Consider the following 24,078-nt stretch of genomic DNA (forward strand, 5'->3'; position numbering starts at 1 on the left):
CAGACAGAGCTAATAGAAAAACGTGACTTTTACAGATATTGAAGTAATATTACAGATATTCTTTCGGTGCTTAAGGGGTAAAGAATCATTTATTAACATATTTAAGAGTAGAAGGCGGCCAGAAAGAAAGTATTAGCAGACTCCGCCCGTCGCCTACACTTGTGGACACAGCGACAACAAAAAAAGTACTGCGATTCAATTTTCAGAAAATCGATATCAACCGTGATACCTATGAATCGATTTTTAACTGCCTTACGATTAATCGTTACATCCCTAACTATAAGCATAATGTAATTCAAAGTGTTCTGAAAGGACACTGCACCTCTTGGCTCTGCATTGAAGCTGTAGAAAATAAGCGATAAACGATTCATTGCATTTGCGATATTATCGCGATATCATAAAGTGCAATTTTTTTTTTTTTCTTGTCCTGTCTTGTATTGTCCTGTTAAGTTCAGAGATTGTTTAAGAAGTTCAGTCCACATGTTTACATGTTTCATGAAACGTGAAGTTAGTTAGATATGTTGAAGAGGTAAAGCCACACATTTGTTTGCTTTATTTTTGTAATCTGTGCTTTAAATTTGGTATTTTTTTTAGCTTCTTAAAGTTTAAATAAATCTGAAATTGTTTATTATGAAACAGATTGATTTATTGCTTGTGTTCAGTGAAAAATACATGACAAGAGGTCCTTGAAAAAAATAATCGCATATTAAATCGTAATAGCAATATTGAGGAAAAAAATCGCAATAAGATTATTTTCCAAAATCGCTCAACCCCAGCACCGTGATTTTATCGTTCAGCCAATCAGAGATCTTTTTACAAACCAAGTACTCCATCAGCTCTTTTGGACGTTACTATTGGCTGCTTGACTAAAGCTGTAATGACAGGCGTCCCGGCAGGAAAAGACCGCCATCACAGCATTAGGCTGTTAGGCGTTAGGATGTTGATGAAAGACGAGTGGATTCGAAACAGGAAGGGGAGTGGGGAACGTGGTTGTTGCCATTCCCAGTATCACAGATTTTACAAACTGAAGCTTTAACATGCTCGTCTACCATTTTTACCATTTAAGTTCAGTTTAAAATAATCTTTGGCGGAGGTTATATTTTCATCTGCATTTATTTATTTGTCTGTTTGTCTGTTAACAGGATCAAACTTACTGAACAGATTTTTGACAACATTTTAACCAATGATGAACCTTACGCCATGGAAGATTCCATTAAATTTTGGAGACGACCCAGATTAATATACTAATTCTGGATCAGTCTTAATGATAAAAAATCCCTATCTCTCAACACTGGTGACATTTCAATAATTCATATCTCAGTTCGTAACTGACCAAACTTTATTAAATTTGACTTAGTTATGTTGAGTCCGTCCCTCAAATACCCCGCATTCAGATTGCGTATTTCATTGTGATTTTTCAAAATAAAAAAAAGTGGGTGCCTATTTTAAGCGCCTACTTAATGGAGATACAAATTTCTTCCAAGCCTTTAAAGTGTGAATGATTATTGTACCATGATCAGGATGACTGATCCAGAAAACTGCCAATATATGGCTAAACAGGAGGTTTGTGCTCACTGAGGGCTCTTGTTGGGATTAATATGTAATTTTTAAGGCAGTGTCCATGCAGTGTCCATAACCCTCTGAAATACAAAAAGATCATATTTTTTCCATAACTAAAAACAGCTAAAGTGCATTTTTCAATAAATACCTGAATAAAATATTGTCTTAATGTGAAAGAGTCAAGATGTAAATAATTGAAGTGGTTTTGTGATGAGATTGGCCATTGCTTTCACATGATGTATTAGGAATACTTTGTGTTCTCCGTATATGATACCTCTTAAATTTGGTATTTTAGCAAATTAAACATTATTATATTGAATAAAATCTATTTAGAAAAATAAGAACATTTTATCATAATGGCAAAATATTCAATGGGTAACCTCCACTTACCATATGTTAATCATATTCATCTGTCCTAACGTTCCTTATTAAGTTTATCTGTTAAATATTACCTGGAAATATACTGATATAATTTCATAGGTTTATTGTATATTGTTAAATGTTTTCCTTTCTGCATACAATATATATTGTATATTTTGCTTTTACTTTTTATCTTTTGCTGCTGTAAGAAGTGAAAATCAATCAATCCGTTATATAATAGTCAGGGATTTCAAAAGAAGTTTGTCTTTCAAAGAGTCTCATGTTTTTACTGCCTGATGACTTTCTCCATAAAATAAAAATGTGTGATAAAGCTGACGAACTCAGTGGTGCATTGAAAACACCATTTTGTGGTACTTCTGTCCCACTAAACAACAACTGTTCAGTTGGCTACAAATCAAGAGTGTGATCATAAGAAGTACCTGAAAAAAATCCAAATGTCCACAATGTGATAGATCCATTTTTAGTTTGTGAGACGTTGACAGCTCTCTCCACTATCTCAACACTAATTACAGCACATAAATAATGAGCGTTTGGTTAATGAGCCTGAAGCGCTGGATACAAACAGCCTGGCACGCTGTGAAGAGGGAAAGAGGAAGCAGAGGAATAGAGCTGGGTTTTTTATTTTATTTTTGCTTTGAGTGCAAACACACTGTGAGCATTTCCATAAGAGCAACTCATTTAGTTAAAAATATCTGCTTAACAGCAAGAGCCTCAAAATTCTTAAATCCCATGTGTTTACTGCAAAACCATTTTTCCAATATAACCATTTTTTACTGTTTATGCAATGCAAATAAAACGTAGTTAGGCAGCACACCTGAAAGCTACTAAAGCACGAGTCAAACTCATGGCTCGGGGGCCAAATCCGGCCCTTTGAAGAAAGTCAAAATTACAAAGAAAACATGAGTCATTGCGTAAATGAAACTTAACACTGCTTATATCGCATGATTGCAGATTCAGATTTCCTTTATTTGGCATTTTACACTGTGTATGCATAAATAACAAGAAGACAGTCATCAACATCCCTCGCCAGATTGGTTCTCATTATAACTCACAACCTTTTCCTAAATGTCCTAAATCTAACTTAGATGTATACATAAAGAAAATATTATCACATCAGAATATAAAATGACTATCTTAAAGCCTCAAACAGAGGTATCTTCAAAAAAACAGCACAAGGGCAGTAACTCCAAAAGAAATATCTGCACACTTCTCATTTTCGAACTCCATCAAGGTATTGATACCCTGAAGCCACACACCAAATTTGGTTATCCTATCTTAAAAGGTTTCTGAGAAAAGCTGTCCCCTTTGAAGATACCTTGAACAAAGTCAAAAAAACGGAACAAGGGCAATAACTCCGAAGAAAACAATTGCGCGCTTCTCATCTTCGAACTCCATCAAGGTATTGATGCCCTGAAGCCACACACCGAATTTGGTTATCTTAAACACTTTGTGAGAAAAGCTGCCGCCTTTAACTCGGACAGACGGAGCTCAAACCTATATCCCCCTTCCACACATTGTGGCAGGGAATAATAAAAACGAGATGAAGTTCTCACCAGCTGTGCAGTCATTGCACTCATTTTTCACTTTCCTCAAATTATTACATAATATTTCCCTCAATTTAATAGAAATTGGTCATAAAATCAAAGGCATTTAAAGTGAAGATCCTGTTGGGGCTGATAATGTCTGTTTCTTACATATTTTGTATTTTATGTATATGTATAAGTGCAAACTAGGGCACAATAATGTTTAAATTACTCATTTTCCTGCATGAAAGTCTGTGGCCCACTTGAGATCAAACTGCTCCGTATTTGGCCCTTGAACTAAAATCAGTTCGATACACCTGCACTAAAGGTTTTAATTTATCAGTACGACTACAGCACAGCACAGACAGGGATGTGTTGGTGGATGTGGGATTTGACATTAGATGTGTCTCAATGACTCAAAATATACAACAGGAACTAACAATATATATGATTAAGGAATCTATAACCATATGTATAAGTCAATCCATCAATTCCTATACAGTAACTAAATTATCATTATATATATATAAATTTAAAAACCAAAAACAATTTTTGTCTTCCCCCCAATAATGTTCAACATTTTTCTATTTACACATATTTTAACAGAACTCCTTCAAACTAACAGTTAGTGATGTCACTAATTGACTAATTGTTAAACTAATCAGTCACTAAGAAATAATGTTTAAATTAGGGCAGCCCAAGCCCAAAGTGTGTAACAGCAAACCACACAGGGCGACAAACTATGAGAAATAATGTGTAATCAGTCAATAGAGAGCTTGTAAAATCAACATTTTGACAAGCCTGTTCATACACACTCCAGATTGCTCCCGTCTTAGTTGAAGAATTGCTGAGATACTGTATTCTTCTGACAAGGTGTAATCATTCTACCAAATTTGGAGAGTGGAAGTGAAAAACACCACCAACTGTGAACCTGATCTCCCTTCAGGAAGAACGATTATTGAGCAATGCCTGGGATTTTAAGAAACTTTGACACATAGTCTACTAATTCACTGTGACTGATGGTTATATGATGACAACCGGAGCTTATTTTGCGCCATTTGATCCCCTGGGAGTCTTTCTCATGTGCCTTCAATCTGCTGCTTCACTTACGGAGCGTAGGTTTAACCATGATAGTAATGTAATGCAATAATTTAAAAAAAAACCCCAAAGCAGGATATTTACCTTTTTATGATGTTTGTCATATATACACAAGATTAAAATACTCACGCTCTGTCTCTCGAGCTCTCCGTCGTGCACGCTCACGCTCGCGCTCTCTGCGGTGGCTCAGAAGCGACTCCGTGCCCGTCTCCGTGTCCAGGCCGTCCCGACTGCTCACTGCGTTGGCACTGAGACACCAAAAAAAGTAAGGTCAGATTCATAAATGACACACACACATTGATTGACACTCACATACTCTAGTTAAAGGCACTCTTTCTCTACTGCGTATGACTGAGAGGGAGATTTAGAATCATGTTATTGTTGATTTAATGATTTTGCTGCTTATTTTAAATGTGTTTACTGCTGATTTTAATGTTCTCAACATTATTTTATTAATAAGTCTCAGTGTACAATTAAACAAGAGTAAAATTCTTGTGCTTTGGTTCCTCTGTCTTGCAGCAATACTAACAATGAGAATAAAAACTTGGAGCTTGGAAATTTAAAAACAGCACAACAGATGTATAAATATATATATACAGTGCCTATCATACGTATTCATATCCTTGGATGATTTACCCTTTTATTGCTTTAATAAATAAATCAGGGTAAAGGAAATTTGCTTTTTTTACTCAAAAATGTACACAAAAACAGAAATGTCAATCAAACAATATTTAAAGAAAACAAATTGTTATTTTACAAATAGGTGTGTAAAGTGCACGAAGGTGATTGACTGATTATTAAACAGTTGAATGTTTTGAATGAAATTCACGATAGAAATAAATGTACCTTTCCTTGCCTTGAATACAACAACCAGTATCATTGCACTACTTTAAAACCATTCAGTGTCTAAAAAAAGAAAACCTTTATTTATCTATTATCTTGCACTATTGGTGTGTTTTAACCGTCATTAATGAACAGATATCCTCCTGCAACGGAGCCCTTTTCTCAACAATGCTGCTTTTAATGAGAGCTACTGAAAGCACAGATGGTGCTTGAACTTCAATTGGGGGAAATAGAGGGAGAAAATACAGGCCGACAGATTTGCACAAGAAAAAAAAAAAAAATTAGGGAGGGAAGATCAGGTGTGGGATGAGCAATGAGATGAACTGTGTTCTTGAGGTCAAGGGAGGAGTCTGGTTTTTTTCTTCAGGGCAAATTGTTATTCTGTCAGAGAGCTGGAGAAGCTGTGGCCTCAGGCGCTCGGGTTAAGGGACACACACGCACACACACTGGGAGTCTGAGGAAACCTAAAGCTGGCGAGAACTTCACTGAACTCTGTCAGTTTCACGCACGCACACGCACACATGTGCAATTTGTAGCTCACACTTGCATAAATAATCACCCAAGCATTCAAGCGCATAGAGTATACACAAACAAAGTCATACCCATAATAGACAAGCAGAACGCAAAATATCAAAAAACAAAACCTTGTGGACAAAACATCCTCCTGCTCCAATGACAGCGTGCAGATTATACGTGCAGATTATACGTGCAAATTTAAATAAAAGGACCCAGTAGCAGCCTTAATACTGAGTCTGCTGTGTTCACTCAGCAGGATAAAGTGCTCAATGGGGCATGCTTACACACTTCTCTGTGTGTGTGTGTGTGGGTGTGTGTTAATGGTTGCATCTGGGCCCAGTATCACCAGCACAGGTCACTGCATGTATGCAAATATGACGTTGGCATACATAGAATACATTTGTATAATATACATCTCAAACATAATACAAATATATACAGTATATAACCCAGTGATTTTCAACCTTGGGTTTGCCTGGAATGTCTAGTAATTGGTAAAAAAAAAGAAAAGAAAAAAACATACTCTATTATTATTATTTTTCAAATACACATCACACATAATAAACATCAAATAACTGCATCCTATACTTAAAATATCTGAGGTGGCACACTTGTCACTTTGTGCACTAATCTTGGCTACTGTGTATTTGTGACACACTTTAATAAACGTGATCAAAAACTGATTCGAGAAAAAAAAATGTGATATGTGATTTGTGATATCAATGTTGGGAACCTCTGGTATAACCACTTTATTTAAATGTCAGATCATTTTTTTTTTTTTTTTTTTTAGATTGTCATTGAGTGCAGACATAAATTTTGGTCTGGCCAAACAAGTTCATAAGTTGATTTCAATTAATGACACATCAAGAGTGTCTTTAGTTCAACAATAGACACTCCCTAAAATTAAAAATAAGAAATACTTACAAATAAACCATGACACGTCTGAAAAAGTCTCAAAAGTGTTCCTTCGTTACACATAATTCTTGATTCAGTTTCATAAGTAATGCTGCAGTTTCCTCATCAAGTTTAGCTAGAGAAGAAAATGATGGGTGGACGCTTACAAACTAAATAATAATTTAAATAATTGAGGTGAATGTGAGATCATCTGATTACTGAATTAAACTATTCTACCCTTACATGCTTTGCTAAACCCAAAGAAATGTTTTAGGAAACATTTAAAAATAATTACTGGTAGTAAAATAAACAATAGATTAATATATATATAAAAAACACTTATCATGAAAATGTTTGTATTAAAAAAAAAGTAATACTAGCTTCATGTCTTGTTTTACAGCTGATTTCTTCAAATAAAGTCATTGTTATTCAAGAAAAGGATGAAAACAGTTGGTCAAAATCTTTCTTGTTGTAATCAGTGCTTTAAATGTTTTATTTTTTTAGCTTCTTAAAGTTTAAATAAATCTGAAATTTATTATGAAACAGATTGATTTATTGCTTGTGTTCAGTGATATTAAATCGTAATCGCAATATTGAGAGAAAAAAATCGCAATAAGATTATTTTCCAACCTTTCAATGGTTCAAAAAAACTGCAACTGGCTCAATACAGGAATACACTGAATACAGTACTAGAAAGTGAGAATGCTGATATCAATAGTAATTTATGTTAAGAAAAAAATTTTGCATAAAAATTTAAAGCGACAAGAAAAGACAACTTTATAATTAATAATTAATTAACAGCAGCAATGGTTAGAAAACAGGATGCTGAAAATTAGATTATTTGTTACTGTAATATAGAAAAAAGGGGTTGGACTAATAGGTTTATACTTCTACTCACTCCCTTTCAAACAAAAAAAAGTATGTGTATGCATGTATATGTATTAATATATAGTTTTGTTTTTCTTTTTTTATTGGAGGTAAGAGATCTTGTATCATATCTTTTGTTTTGTATTGTAATATTGTTTCTTGCATTATTACGTTTGCAAATTGTTCAAAATAAATGAAAAAAACAGTATATGTATAAATAAGATCAATGTGTCTATATAGAGCCTAGGTTTCCAAAGTAGGGTACGAGTACGCGCAAGGGCACACAAATTGTCTTAGGGGGTACATAAAAAAATAAAAAAAAATAAAATGGAAACTAGAATATAAACCAGCAGTCAGGAGCCTCCATGCATTGCCACAAATTACAAGTTTCATTACATTATTAGCCGATGTCAGACTACACATGGTTACAGGTTATTATACTTTTTTCTATTATTATATATTGTTCCTCAACAGGATATGTGTAATTCAGAGACATTTCTCACTGTAGGCCTACATTGTATACGACACCTAGAAATACGTCAATTTACTGTGTATCTTGACTCGTGTTTTATGCCTCTGAATTTATTTTGTATTTCAAATGTAGTTTTTATCTCATGTGAGAAGTTAGAAATATTATTTTTGTCTGTACAGCACTTTGGTTCAGCTGTGGTTGTTTTAAAGTGCCTAACAAATAAAGTTGGATTAAACTGACATTACATCAGTGGTTACCAACTTTTTTTTTTATGTCATAACCGCATTTTAATATCACAAATGTATTTTTCATTATTATTTTTTTTAATTTTAGCTTTTGATAATGTTTGTTGTTGCCAGGATTAGTGCACAAAGTGAAAGCTCAGGTATTTCTAAACTGCATTTGAGAAAGTGAAAGTACAGAATACAGTTGTTTAAGATTGTTGTGTGTGTGGTGTTATAATTTAAAAAAGAACAATATTTAAAACATTTAAAAATATATTTTTAATCAGTATTTTTTTTATTATTATAAATTATTAGACATTTCAGGGACCTCATTTGAATTCCAGGTGAGCCCACATGGGGTCATGACCCCAAGATTGAAAAAACCCTGCATTACATTATGTTTTATATGTGTGCAGCAGTAGAGGGTACATGGTTTCAGGTTAAATATCTGAAGGGGTACGGGAACGTGGAAAGTTTGGGAACCACTGGTATAAAGCAGGGGTCTGCAACCTGTGGCTCTGGAGCCTAATGAGGCTCTTTGACTCATTTGCAATGGCTCCCTGTAGCTTTAAAAAAAAATACTGAAATAAAAAGTTGTCATTTTCTTACAGAGGCTATTAATGATTAATGACAAATAAAATCATGATATAACAATTTGTCAACATAAAAACAAATCACGTGCAATGACTCAGCACCTTCCTACTTCACCTCATAAAACATCTACAGACCATCAACTTTTCCTGCACCTGTGACTAACCTTAAGTTTTAAATCCCCGGTAAGATAATTAAACCAACAAAAACACTATTCTGGAAGAAAATAGAGATTTCAATTGTGTGGGAACAGATTCATTTATCCACCAATGTGCCAGTTAAATATGCATGCTTTATGTGAGGCAAATTAGCAATTAGCATGAGTTGACCGACGTCAATGTTCTTTATATAACATTGTGTTCATGTAAACTGAGATGCATAAGAATTTGAAGATGCAAGATACTTCTTGATGTTAATTAATTTTATTTTATTTTATTTTGAACTGTTTTTAAGTTGCCATTTGCATGATCAATATACATCAAATCAAATCAAATTAAATCAAAAATTATTCTATATAATTTTAACTGTATAGAATTCAATTCACTGTATTGTTTTCATTGAGAAGGTGTTTTTTTCGGCTCCGGAGGGACTTTAATCCAGGTCAGATGAGGCAAAATGGCTCCTTTGAGAGTACAGTTTGGGAACCACTGGTATACAGTATATGTCCCAATAAATAGAATAGAATGCCTTATGATCCATTATTATGCTATAACTCCACATCTGCCTGTCTGTCACTCCAACAGTTTGATAACTGCTGAGCAGCCAAGCGATAGATTTCCCGACCCAGAGGGAGATTATCTAAGGCGCTGGCCTGCAGCTGTGAACAAATATACACCCCCACCCCACCCATCCACCCCCCACCCCCCTGTTCTTTTATTAAAGCCGAAACCTATCGCCTGCCCCTCGACGCCCCGATCTCCGCCCCTCCCTCTTGGGAAATGGAGATGGGTGCTTTTAATGTCTTTTAATCCGGATTAACACGAGTAGCACATCGGTCTTGTCCCTTCTGAGCCAAAAACAGCTATTCTGCAAGCTCATCAAATAGAGCCATTCACAGCGACCAACACATGAGACGCATGAATAAAGCACAAAGGGAAAATGAACTAGTTTTAACATTCTATTTATTTACAGAGAGCAGTGAAAAAAAAAAAGAGAGGCAGGGGTGAATTCATTTCAGAAAAAAAAGAGGAGGTTTGGCTGCAGGGAACACACCACCATGCTGCTTCTCTTTGGAGAAAGGACTGCCTGTCTGACTCAAAAGGATAGAGAAAGGGTGGGTGGGTGAGGGAGGGGGAGGGAGGGTGGGGTGGAAATGACGTGACCCACACTGTGGTTTGGCTCCACCAGGTGGCGATCTTAAAGGGCCGGATGGAAGCACCAGTAAAACCATCAACGTAAGCGAGTCAAAGACTGGATAAACAGATACAGCAAGGCATGACAGATTGCATGTTCTCAATCAGGGTTGGGTTCAATTACAATTCAATTACCATTACAGTGGCCAGCATTTTTCCCCAATTACAATTAAATTAGAATTTTTTTTTTATCCTCAAAAAGTTACAATTACCTTCTTAATTACCAAAGTTAAATTAAAATGAATCACAATTACCAAGCCTGAAATAAATAATCTAATAAAAGTTAACCTTCCTCTTGTGTTAGCTTTCTGTTAGCATCTCTTATGGTAATGGGTCCTAAATCAGCTGTAAAATACACTAAAAACATCTATCACCTAATTTATTTCTTATCTATTGGTTACCCACTTAATCAATGAAAATATAGATTTTCATATTTTTGGTGTGGGCGTCTGAACCTTTTTTGTGTCAGTATACCCCTCGTTTTTAAAATAGTAAAATGTTGGAAAGCTTGATATGAAACATATTTCAATAATTGTTAACTACATGCAGAATGTGTAGAACTGCACACAGAACTGTAACATAGGGCTGCACGAATACGGCCAAAATGATAATCAAGGTTATTTTGATCAATACTGTAATCACGATTATAATCACAATTATGAATCATGTTAATCTGTATTTATTTTGCACTACTTAAAAAAATAAAAAAAAATCGTAATCACAATTAAAATTCGATAAATTGTGCAGCCCTACTGTAACGTGTGAAATTATTCCCCAGTTTTGTGTTAAATTATAATTGCCAATTTTTATAATTGTTCATGGCAATTACAATTACAAAGTCAATTATCCAAACTCAATTGCAATTTAATTACGATTACGACATCAACACATTTTAAAAATTACAATTACAATCATAATTAAACCATAATTGTATTTAATTACCAGTTACAGCTATAATTGACCCCAACCCTGTTTTCCATATAGCTTCGGTTATTTTGCTCCCGTGCACTAATGGCAACAACTCCAACCCCCATTGCCCCCAGCCCTGACTGCTATATTTAGCTAAAGAACTTCTCAAGCAAGTGCAGCTACGTACTGTATACTGCTCACAATCTGTTTCCATGGCGTCCAGGTGAGTGTGGTCACTCTGTGGAGACAATCATCAGTCCAAAGCCTTTAAGCCCCTATATGTTTTTAAAGGCCACGTGCGCCTTTATTAGCCGCGTATGAATGAGTGCACTGACTGAACACAAAGGTTCTCTCTGAGCACCAGTGTTTGCCTGAAGACGTTGATGCGGCGTTGAGGCTATTTCAAGAATCAGCAGCGCTGGCAACACACGAATCATGTTTACATTGATGAGATGAATAACGCCTTACTCTATGGTTGTGAAAAAGGGGGGGGGGGACACATGTACACACACACACACACACACACACACACAAGTGGAAATTCCTGGCACCCATGCAAGGCCTGCACTCAAGCTTTCACACATACTTCATGCTATGCTCACACACAGTGGCGTAAAAAGCCGTGTTAGAGCCCGATGTGTAACAACGACCCAAATTGCTGTAAAACATTTTTTAAATAAAACCCAAATGTTACAACTGGTAAATTTGAATTTTATTTTGCCAGTCTTCAGAAAAAGAAAAAAAAAAAAAAAAAAAAAAACGGGACAAACAACATTCAATTATCACACTAATCAGCCGAAAGGGTGTAGGCTGAAGCAAAAGCTTATACACACCTATAACCCACTACACAAACTAAACAAGGCTCTCTAGAATTCAGTGGTTCTCAAACCTTTTTTGGCTCAAGTCCCCCCTTTGTCTGACTACAATTCTGTGAAAAAAACAACTATAGAGCAAAATGAAAGAATGAATGAGTGATAACACTTTTAAAATCATCTCATTTTGTAAATAAGTGTAATAAAACATATTCAGTTTTAGCTTTATAGTTTTTGTCATTTACGGTCATGTGGGATTAAGATTGACCCTTGTCTTTTCAGTTCATATTCTAATCAAGATCATTTCTATCATCATTTTGTGTAATTTGTTGTTGTTTGTTATTATTCTGTATATGTTTCTCCTATTTTGTGTGTTTTTTGTTGTCGTTTTTGTGTGTTTTTGGTATTATTTCAATTATTCTATCTCAGTGTGCGTATTTTTGGTGTCATTTTTTTGTTTCTCATGTGGTTTTCTATGTTTTTTCTTTTTTATATTTTTTGTCTATTTTGTTGTGATCTCGTGTAGTTTTCTCTCATTTAGTGTGTCTTTGTTGTCGTTTTGTGTGTTGCTGGTAATAGTAAGTAGTTTTCTCTCTTTATGTGTGTGTTTTTGAGGTCATTTTGTGTATTTTGCCGTTGTCCTTTTAATTTTTCAGTATATTGTTCTCTTATTTTGTGTGTTTTGTTGTTGTTTTGTGAGTTGCTAGAAATATTTATTCTTATCATTTTAAACTAAAAATAAACATTATAAAGCCATACATTTTTAATAAGTTAATTTGTTAAATTTCCTCTCTTCCACTCTCTCTCAAGTACTAACGTATCCCTAAGGCTACACATACCCCCATTTAATAAACACTGCTCTAGATAATATGAAATATATATAATAATACAGTAACTAGGAAACTAATATTACTAGTTTTACAATATATATTCTACACAAAATTCTATAGATACAGTTTATACATGCACATCAAACATATATACATATACGTTCACACATACATACATATATACATACATTTTGGGTTCAGCATCTTGTTAATTAGTCATTTTGTGTTTTATTACATTTTGTTTTATAACATCTTGGTTCATTGTTACATGTCGGGCTGTAACACACCACCTACACCTCCTGTATAAGGCTGCGATGAGGAGTCTCTTCATGTTGTGATTAACACATATGGCATGCTGTGAAATAAAAAGATCTCCTACTGCACGGGACTGCGTGCTTGAATACATCTGCCCGTGTGCCATTGTGCATATATAACGTGCAGCAATCAGCCTACTTACTGGAAGGAGGGGGGTCGCGAGTCTCCGATGCCCCCTGTTCTCTCCAGTGGAGGAGGGAGCTCTGGGTGGCTCTCTGTGCACTGAGAACCTCCATCAGAGTGAGCGCTCTCTGCTAGCACCAGCTGACAAGCAAATAAGAAGAAAATATCCATTAAATATCAGACATGTTAATCTCAGAGAGAATGTACTAACTCGTGAAACTCATGAAGGTTTTCTTATATGCAAAAATGCCTGTACCAAAAAAAAACAAAACATCAGAACAGATAATGTGAAATACACTTGTGCGCGCACACATCACATAAAAAAAGACTCCTTCTAAGCAAATAGGCACACAAAGTGAAGAATAAATTGAGATGCAGCCAAGAAAGCCTGCAGAAAACTGGCCGTCGCATTACCTTGAGAAACACTGAAGGCGACACAGAATCATTAAAGACCACTCTGCTTTCCTCAGCTGAGTGTCAGTACAAAGAACTACGGACAATCATCCATCCTTTCATCTCTGCCTGAATAATGAAAAGTTAAGGCAGACAGCCCCTTATACACTGGATTGATCTAATGGAAGGCATTGGATATATGAGACTCACTGTGGTGTCGCTATAATCTTAAAGACAGGGCTGCCTTTTTATTTTTTAGCATTATTTAACGACATAGAGGCAACAGCACACCCCCACTACCCCTGAAAAAAGGAGCGTAAGGGTAAGAAAATAGATAAATGGAAGTTTAACGACATTGACATTCTTGTATTTTGCCATTTAGCTCAGACTAATAAAAATATAAATATTTAGTATTATTATTATTATTATTATTATTATTATTATTATTATTATTATTATCTGGATTTAGGTTGTAAAACAGTTTCTTCCCTCGTGCTGTAGACAATTTGCTCAAAAAGGTTTAGGTGTATTAAAAATGTGCGCAAACATCACTCCACGTGCTAATAAGGTGTACAAACCATACAAATATGGAGTGTGCATCTTCTGTGCATCACAATGCAACCTCAATTCATTGAGTGCGTTTCCCTCTGACGAATATGTAAAGTAGGCGGATCTCATAAGGGGCGCAAAAAAATGGGAGGAGGAAATGCAAATAAATTAATGCAGCGGGCGCAATGCAATTCATCAAACAAGGAAATGTTTGCTGTGATTGTTTTAGCACTGGAAAATAGTACGACTGACAAACAGGTGCAAACACACACGCAGAGATCCGCTGCAGTAAATGTTGACACAAAACACAGTGGAGATTAAAAAAAATGCTCCAGTTAACCTTTCCAGGATAAGAAAATATTTTAAATAAAACAATAGTCAATATTAACAGCCACTGAATAAGAAAATACAGCGTATAGTGTGTGTGAGGGAGAGAAAAAGCTGCACACCCACGGCGGTGCGTGTGTTGAGTCTGGTCTGGCTGTGGTGGAGAGAGGCTATGGAAGCACCGCTCCAGTGATGTTTTGACTGTCAAACTCTCATGTCATGCTGATGGAAGGAGCATCAGGCCAGAATCAGCTGATCAGATGCGTAATTTACGCAGTGATGGCACAATGTTCACATATGATATTGTGGTGACACAGCGCTCCTCAGGAGCCAGACCTTCTGGATGATGGTCAGTAGATCATCTTCAAATGGTGCAGACTGATTGACAAATTGAGTTGCTGCATTAACTCAGATCAATGGCAGATCAATAGGACGGTTTCTGTCCAGATCTGCCTGTTTTTCATGGACTGATTAAAGCAAAGTTACAGGACCTGACGGAACAGCCACATCAAATGATAAAAAAAGAAATAAAAAACATTTTTATTTGTTTATTTAGTCCATCTGTCTCCAATTTAACTTCCTCAAAAGTCATTTTGTGCTTCTGTGCACTCACGTCTCCACATTGAAAGATCAAAGCGCTCATTTAAATAGGGCGGTCTGCACCACTTCTGCACGTGCACTAATCATTGCTGCAATCCTAGTGAATTTCTCACAGCAGGTGTGGAAACTGCGTCACCAAAAGATTTAGGGACGCAACTGGTTTACCACCCTTTATTTCAGATCTTAGTGAATCCGCCCCTGAGAGTGCAAGGACAAACGTATTGTTTTAACATGCTTGTGCCTTTAGCTGCTACTTTTAACACTTGTCTTTATTTATAACTATTTACTTATATTTATGACCACATATTTTTCTAGAGTATTTTAATATTTCTGCTGTTTGATGATTGACTGCTGCCAACAAGATTTCGTTGTATTGTTTTCAGATCATTGACAATAAAGCTTCTATATTTCTAAAGATAAACATTTTCTTTTCTAGTATCACCAAATACTAGACATTTTAGTTTACATTAAACAGTTCATTTCTTTATGTTGCTTGACCGTGAGTCTTCATTATCTCAGGTTCAAACGACTCCAATTATTTATTTGATAGATATTTTAGGAGTTAAAATGTTGCTCAAAGCTAAACCAGTTGAGAACCACTGATGTACATGATAAAGCAAGTACAGAAGCGAACGATGTTTAGAAAAATACAAAACCCTAAAACATTAATGGTCTAATCCAGCACTTAAAGGGCGCTAGGTGGGGGGTACAACCCAGACAACCACTCACACCTATGGGTAATCTGGAGACTCCATTTAATGGGATGATGGGAGGAAACCAGATTTCCCAGAGAAAACCCACGTAAGCTTGGGGAGAATTTCGTAAACGCCACACAGAAATGACCAAAGTGTCCAACCCGAAGGCAGATGTGCTACCCACTACATTTCTATTCACTACACAACAAACAGTTCACTTTTCTCCAAAACAAAACTAGCTTTTTCAAACTTCTATGTGTTTACTTGTGTGCTCAGTTGTTCTGGCCTGGTCACTTTCTAGTAGGTTGAAGCAATGTTGGGCGAAGCAAGTAAAAACTATTTTTTTCCATCGAATATGACCCAGATACACCCTGATCTGTTTGCCAAAAATTGTTCTCTATTCAAAAGTCAGCAAAGCAATGACAAAGAATCATTTTAAAGAACAACACAAACATTTTGAGGGTGCCACGTTTATATAAAATTAAGACATCAACTACAACTCAGTTGCAGGGGTCTACTGAAAACACAGATAAAACACTAGCAGCAAGACTTGAACACACAACATCTGCAGAAGCAAAGCTTACGATAGCAATGATGAGCCCATTTTCCAAAGTATTTCTGTTTTAATGCCTTTACTTCTTTCATAAGTTGCCACAAATATTGTCATTTCAGATGAACTTTTGCATATATGAAAATAGGTATTTATGAATATTATCTTACTATAAAGCATACATGGCACATAATCTTCAACACCATAATGAATAATAAGAATAATTCCTCACTGATTTGTTAATATTTTTGGACAATCTTATAGATTACAAGTAATAACCATTATTAGAATTGTGGTTAGGTCTTCATGCCACTGTTTCCCTTCTGTATCCACCCTGATTACGGTAAGTGACACTGAGGCACACAGGCTCTAACTAGCCTCTAGCCACCCTGTGCTCACCTCTGACCTCCTTAAGGAGAGCAGTAAGCAGGAGGATGACTTGATCAATATTATGTGTCCATACAGGCTATTGTGTGCATCTATCTGTGTGTGGGGAAACACAAAAACACCTAGTAGACTAAATATGCAGCTAATCAAACTAATTTATCTGCCTCTCTACTTAGCTTTTAGTCCATATTTATAGCCAGAGCTGTGACCTGTGTCCTCTGTCTCATATGACAGAGTAATGATTAAGATGTAAAGTACCCACTTGATTTATTTTACTGTCCCTCGAGGCCGAGTAACTTGTCCTCATGGAGCTATTTATGTTGTGTGAAGAGAAAACACTATATAGCTACAGAAGTCAATAGGGTAACTAGGGGTACATATTGCCATGGACCTGATACGATATTTCCAGATACTAACCAACACAATACAAGTACAAAATGGTATGAAATACTTGTTTTTTTAAACTAACAAGAACAAGTAAAATGTAAATCAAGTACAAAATAATTAAAAAAGTGGTATGGTTATCAAACTGTCAAATTCAATTTTTCAAAAAAGTTAAACTTTTTAACTTCCACAACATACTATGATTCTGTTAAATTCAACTTCCAAGCTAAAATGCATTGAGGAATGAGGAAATGTAGTTTCACAAGGTCTTTCGTGGTTGACTGACACCTAGTGACCGTACGTTTACGTGCTTTGCATATGTTAGCGCAATCAAATTATTTTTTTATGTAAAAAATATCTGATTAAAAAAATGTATTTGGACATTTTTTTTTGGATTGATAGGATAATCACGCAGTCAAATATTGTGATATACCACCGAATCAATTTTTTCTTACACCCTTAAGGGTACCTGACCATTAATTTGAGTAAAAAACTATATCCATTGTATGTGTAATATCCACTGGCGATGACACTCCTCTTTTTGTTTTGAGCTGAATTTGCAAAGCCAGAACAAAAAAAGTGTAGTAAAAAGTGTAGTTTTGCTTTGTGTTGTGTGTGACTCCATCTAACTTACCCAGGACACGACTCTACCGTTAAAGCACGGCAGCTTGGCGTTGTCGTCGGAAATCTCTTCTTTGACAACCCTGGGGAACAAACAGACCAACACGTTCAGAATAACGCTGCAGAAGAAGGACATAGGCACAGAAAACACTTCTGCTTTCCTCATTTATTTTTTCACCTGCTTTTGCAACCTTGCTAGCATTGGTGATTGTACACTTAAAGCTGCAGTATGTACTTTTTTTGGCATCATTTGGTCAAAAATCAATAGTATTCTTTGAGCACATTATAATTCAAAGTGTTCTGAGTGGAAATTAAAACTCTTCTCCTTCTCTTGGCTCTGTAAATGAGGTTTAGAAATCTCATTTCTGATTGGAATTCAGCCAATCAGAGATATTTCCACAGAGTGCTACATGAGCTGTTTTGGGCATTACTATCATCTACATTCATCATGAATCTTCACCAATTCAACAAATAACTTTAAAGTAGGGCAGTAAGTAACAAAGATTTTTCAAAAAACAAAAAACTTTAGCTTTACTTCACAAAATATGGCTGTCAAAGGGTTATATACATTTCTAAATTTCACCACGCAATCCCCCTATGCTACAAAAAAGTCCTGGTGAGAACCCTACCTCCCATTGTCCTAAATTCTCAAAAGAATATAAAATGCATAGTTAATAACAGTAGTTGACGCGATTAACTCTATTTAGCATAGCCAGTAAAGTCATTTAAATGGGGAAAGATGATGAAATGGCAACAAAATATAAGTGTAAACTGATGCAGAAATGGGTAAACCCTAAAACAGGATTGGGTGAATTTTGAAAAGGATAATTTCAGTCGCTACTGAAGTAAATATTACAAAAAACAAAATCACCGTTAAAAATTACAATGGTGACAGCTTTATTTAGCATTAGTCATCAGGGAAGCTGTTAATAATAGCAGATCTTGCTAGCATGGGTGATTGTACACTTAGCCTGTGCCAGAAACCAGTGTTTCTCAAATGGGGGTACGTGTACCTCTAGGGGTACGCGATGGCACTACAGGGGGTATTTGAGAGAGAGTGGAAAATTAACAGTGTCAGTCTAAATGATAAAAACTACAGAAATCAATCTATTCAGGAGCCACTAAATGTTCATTTAATGGGGTCGCCTGGAGTTTAAATGCCTGAAATTTCTGTAAAAATTGAAATACATTTTTGAAATGTAAAATTTTTCATGTATTTATTTTTTAATAAAAACACCACATAATCTTAAAAAAAAAAAACTGTATTTCTTTACTTTGACTTTGTGAATATATATATATATATATATATATATATATATATATGCATGTGTGTGACCTCAACCTCAACTGAGAACCACTTCTGTAGATGATGAGATCCAAGGGTAAAGTCAAACAAAAGCATTTTTCATTTTACAAGTGCATTTTTTTGGTCTTTTTCTCTTCCCAAAATTATTGTATTGTTATCGCGAGCCCATTATAGTCTACTGTATCGTAGGGATGTAACGATTCACTCAACTCCCGATACGATACGATTCTCTCACAATTTATTTTACAAAATGAGACTGTAGACAAATGATGACTGACTTCGAAAATAAAAATACTGAACTATTTTCTTTTATCTTTCGCTGTCAAAAGAATACCTTGATAAACTATGCAAAACAATGCAATTCAATTAAAAATACATCCTGAATGTAATAAATAAAAGAATAGAAATAAAGTAAGTAAATTCTGGCTCTACAGTAAACTATGCAAAACTGCATAATAGTTCCTTTTCTTTTTAAAAGTGCCACTGAAAATGTATTTTGTGGATTAACAATTGGACTTTAAAACAAATCCCATATCAAGGAAATAATATAAACAAACTATGGCTTTCATTCTCTCTCTCTTGTTTCTCCCTTTCCTCTCTGTGCCCCTCTTACCTTGGAATTCACATGTTTAAACATGATTTAAAAGACGGTGGTGCGTCCTGAAATTCAAATTCTAAATAGATAGAACCCTTTGCTGTAAAAAAAATAACAAAAATTAAAACGATGTTAACCGTGACACCTTTGAATCGATTTTTAATTGCCCCACGATCAACCTTTACATTCCACTGTATCGTATCGTTAAGTTAGTGTATCGTCCCACCCCAATAGATAGATAGATAGATAGATAGATGTGAGAAAAACACAGCATGTCAAAGGACTGTGTATAAATAGAGTGATCTAGGGTGAGTTTCTCACGCAAATGTCTTCATCACAGGCTGTAAATTCCCAACAAAAATACCTCCCAGTTACCCTTTGACCTGCCGGGACACAATTCAGCAGCAACCAATCACTACACCTGCTTGGCTCGTGTCACGCAGAACCAGAGTCTAAATCTCACTAAAGCATGTGCAAGATGGGCACATAAACACCCGACGAACCGACACAGTCGCAAAGCGTCCAGTCGTTTGAACCAGGTTTCACAACAGGTTTGTGTAAAGATAAGCCGACCAAAAATGATACATTCAACCACTGTCCACATCTGCTTGTTGATTATAAACGTGGTCCATAATGAGCAAAGGGTAGGATGCACAAGCAGCAGGAAATCCTAAGCAGATTTGATGCATGAGCTCAGTCTCACATTCACTAAAGGACGTTTTTTTTTCTTGTTTGGCAGAAGTTTTCACCCACTGCTGAATTCTGTGTGTAGCTGCTGCTGTAGGAGCCATATAGCTGGGAGTGGTTGACATAGATAACGAAGTCTTGTGGCTGGAACCGACAACCACAGAGTCTGCTGCGGCCGTGGCTGGGAGTGGGTTTCCACCTCAGGGAGGAAAGGGGAGGCACTGGGACGGCTGTTTTTGAGGTAGGAAGTAGTGTTTGCATCCTCTCACTGGAGCCTTGATCAGCACTAAGGTACGATAACTGGTGAGGGAGGATGTGGGAGTGGTTTGTACTAATAAAATTCTTCTTCCTAATGTTTAACAGAGCTGCTGTGTTAACAGAGTTCACCACTATACTTAAGGATCCTGGTCTCCTTGTGTTATCAGAAGAGAAATAATTCCAGTCATACCAAACTATGTTTTCAGAAGCATTTATCAGATATCAAAGACCAGTCTTCCTTTCACTTCAGTGCTTTATTTAAAATGGACACACACCAACTCAGAGAAACTATAAGCTCTGTTAATGTCTTGTGTCACAGATCAGACTCCTCAGGGTCAAAAGAATCAAATGGGTCTTAACAGATTTCCTTGAATAATACCACAAGATTTACTCTGGCAACTGCAGGGTATACCAATGTACTGTATGTTTGTGTAGCTGGGAAATATTAAATGTAGACAGGAGATGAATGTCCAATATGAATTTAAAGCCAAAGTTTAGAGGCATCATCCAGTCAGTGAAGGGTTTAGCAGAGGTGGTTCAGACAAATTTCCCGATCTGTTTCCAATACTGAAGTCTTGATTCGATTACAAACCTATTTTCGATAATTGACAGTTATCGATCTGAATTGTAACTATTGATCTTCCATTTAACAACAATATGCTGCTGAATTATTTGACTTCACTTTTGAGCAACACCTCACAGCACCTTCAATAGTGTATAGTGTAATTAAATATCAAATTTAAGAGGAATCATCTGGTTTATTATTACAAATTGAAAAATGTAATAAGAGATTTTTGGCAATTTAATAATCGATTCAATAATTAAAAATCAGGATGAATCAATTATCAATTTTTTTCACCAACCCTAGGGCTTCGGGGGGCGGATGTAGAGCCTCCAATTTTCCATGACCGCAGAAAACAAATGAAAAAAAGGTCATTAATAACGGTTTGAAATGAAAAAAAAGAATATCTGACCTGATTTAATCAAATTTCTCTCTCTTTATTAAAAAATGGATCCCAACATGACACAAAAATGCCTCACATGCATGTTATTTTGGGACAATACCACACATTTACATGTGATATACATCACCGGTAAATGGGTGAATGAATGTCTAGAAACAGATATGTCCAATTCCGCCCATAATCCAGTTCAAAATCTCAGCCATTATCGTGTGTCTGAGAATGAACGCAGAGCTTCAGCTGAAGTGTATTTTTAATGTGTTGTGATGAAACAAGCGATTCAGATTATTATGACAGCTTTCAAATCTAAAAAGGCACTGGTGCAAAGACTGCGTTAGCTGATGGTGTATTAGTTGAACTGGTGATCATTTTACCTGGTGACTGACACTTCACGGCAGAAGTATCTCCAATCACATGGCTGCACCGGATTTCGTGCAAAACGTGAAACTGATTTGCCAGTTAAATGCAATTTAAGGTTTTACAAATAATGTTTGGGTTTCTTTCTCTCTTTCTTACTACAGACTTTTTATTCTGTTAAGCGCTCGGAGAGGACTTTGTTGTAATTTGCGCTATATAAATAAAGTTGAGTTGAGTTTCATATCACACATTTGCATGGTATTTTTCTGGTAAAATGGGTAGCTGAGGGTCTAGCAGTGTCGCTAATGGTCGTGTTAAACTGTTAAGCCCATTGTCCTAAATTCTCTGAAGAACAGAAAATGCTTAATTTAAAATAGCTGTTGACTCTATTAACCATATTTAGCATGTTTAGTAAAATTTCAGGAATTTTAATAGCCAGTAAAGTCATTTAAATAGGGAAAGATGATGAAACCGCTATGAAATGTAAGTGTAAAGTGAAGCAGAAATGGATAAAGCATAAAACAGAACAGGGGGAATTTTGAAACAGATAATCGGAACCCCTACTTATGTAAATTATGTTTAAAAAAATATAAATATTTGTTACAAATTGCAATGGAGACTGAATGGACTGAATTCAGTAGACAGCTTTATTTAGCATTAGTCATCAGAGAGCTGTTAATAATATGTGATCACAACATTCAGGTGATTTTTTTCATTGAAAACATTTCGGGTTGCCGCTTTGGTTGTTTAGCCGATGCCATCGTGGTCGACCGAGATTTTCATTGGTCGACCAGCAATGGTATCAGTTTCAATACCGTTTAAAAAAAAAAATTAAATGCACTTATTTAGATGATAAGGATTAAATATCAAATATAATGTATTTAATGCCTAGACATGATTTTATGTCCAGCAACAGCTGTGTAAGTGAGTGCTGGCTGTGCAGTATGCTGTCCTCAGAGCAGAGAGGGAACGAATTAAAACAGGCTTGAAGCACAAGCATCCACTATTGAATCAATCCTGTTTCTGCACAAGAACATGGTCTTGGTCGACCAACCATTTCCTTGCTTGCCCTAAAAACATCATTGTTTGTTATATATTACAAAGTGGTAGTCATATCTCAAGTATTACTGTTGATGGTTTGGCCCCTGATTTAAGTGTTACTAGAAAACATGTCAGCCAACAAAAGGCAAGTGAGCACAAATAGCAGAGGACTGCAGCAAAAAGCAGCACATTTCCGTCCAGCGACTACAGAGAATCAGCTCCACTTTCTCAGCTCCACAGAGATTTCTTCCCCAACAGCTCCTCATTTTCCGAGGCACAAACAAGACTGTTCCTTTCAGTCCTCCAGCTTGGCTGCCTTCTCCGTTCCAGGGTGCATCTGTGACTTGCATTATAGTGAGGACATTTCCAACCTGCTCAGTACTCAGTGGCGACGACAAAATAACACCATATTGTCACCTTGAAATCTCACGGAAATTAGAACCCAGTGTTTTTTTGCTCTGCGTGAGTAAGGCACTATCAATTAGTGTTATGAATGATAATTAATGAACATTGCTGGGGGTAAAAAACAAGACACGTCTGGAAATATTTTCAAGAAATGAAATGCACCACAGCTCCCGAGTTACATCTATTCCAAAATGAAGCATTTCATAGAGAAATGTGTGAGAAAAGGTTTACCAAATGTGTGTTACTGTGCCTAAAGAGCAGATCTGTCCAGCTGAAATGTAGTCCAGAAATCTCAGAAGTAAATGGCGTGGTTTTTCTGCACAGCGGGGGTCTACTACAGAGGACCTTGCACTGACTGCTCATTTACATTTCAAACGCCGTCTATAACTGCGAGGGATTTGATGTTTTCTCTCTCTGCTCAGCAGTCTTATTCCTTCCAAGCTAATTCTCCAGCAGCCATACTGTCTGCGTATGCAGTAAAGCCAGCATGGCTACCACAAAGCCCTGTTTTTCCCTCTCTGCCTTTGACTAAGGTTTTCTTCCATACTGTGCCAGCACCATACGGCACTCGCTGAGCATAAATATTCCCCCTTAACTCAAGAAGCAGAAGAGCAGAGAAAGAAGCTTGTGTCCATCTAATTCACGTGTTAA

General features: G+C 36.1%; 1 protein-coding gene across 1 annotated transcript in view; it reads right to left on the bottom strand.

The window, feature by feature from the left end:
• dvl1a (dishevelled segment polarity protein 1a) overlaps positions 1-24,078 on the bottom strand; it is a 52,833-nt gene that overhangs the window by 20,446 nt on the left and 8,309 nt on the right. The window contains exons 2-4 of the mRNA XM_028452929.1: positions 17,830-17,899; positions 13,330-13,451; positions 4,692-4,810 (exon numbers count right to left, since the gene is read on the bottom strand). Coding sequence (XP_028308730.1) covers positions 4,692-4,810; positions 13,330-13,451; positions 17,830-17,899 — 311 coding nt within the window. The remainder of the gene's footprint in view (positions 1-4,691; positions 4,811-13,329; positions 13,452-17,829; positions 17,900-24,078) is intronic.

The sequence above is a fragment of the Gouania willdenowi genome, chromosome 7 (assembly GCF_900634775.1).
Source record: "Gouania willdenowi chromosome 7, fGouWil2.1, whole genome shotgun sequence".
NCBI lineage: Eukaryota > Metazoa > Chordata > Actinopteri > Blenniiformes > Gobiesocidae > Gouania > Gouania willdenowi.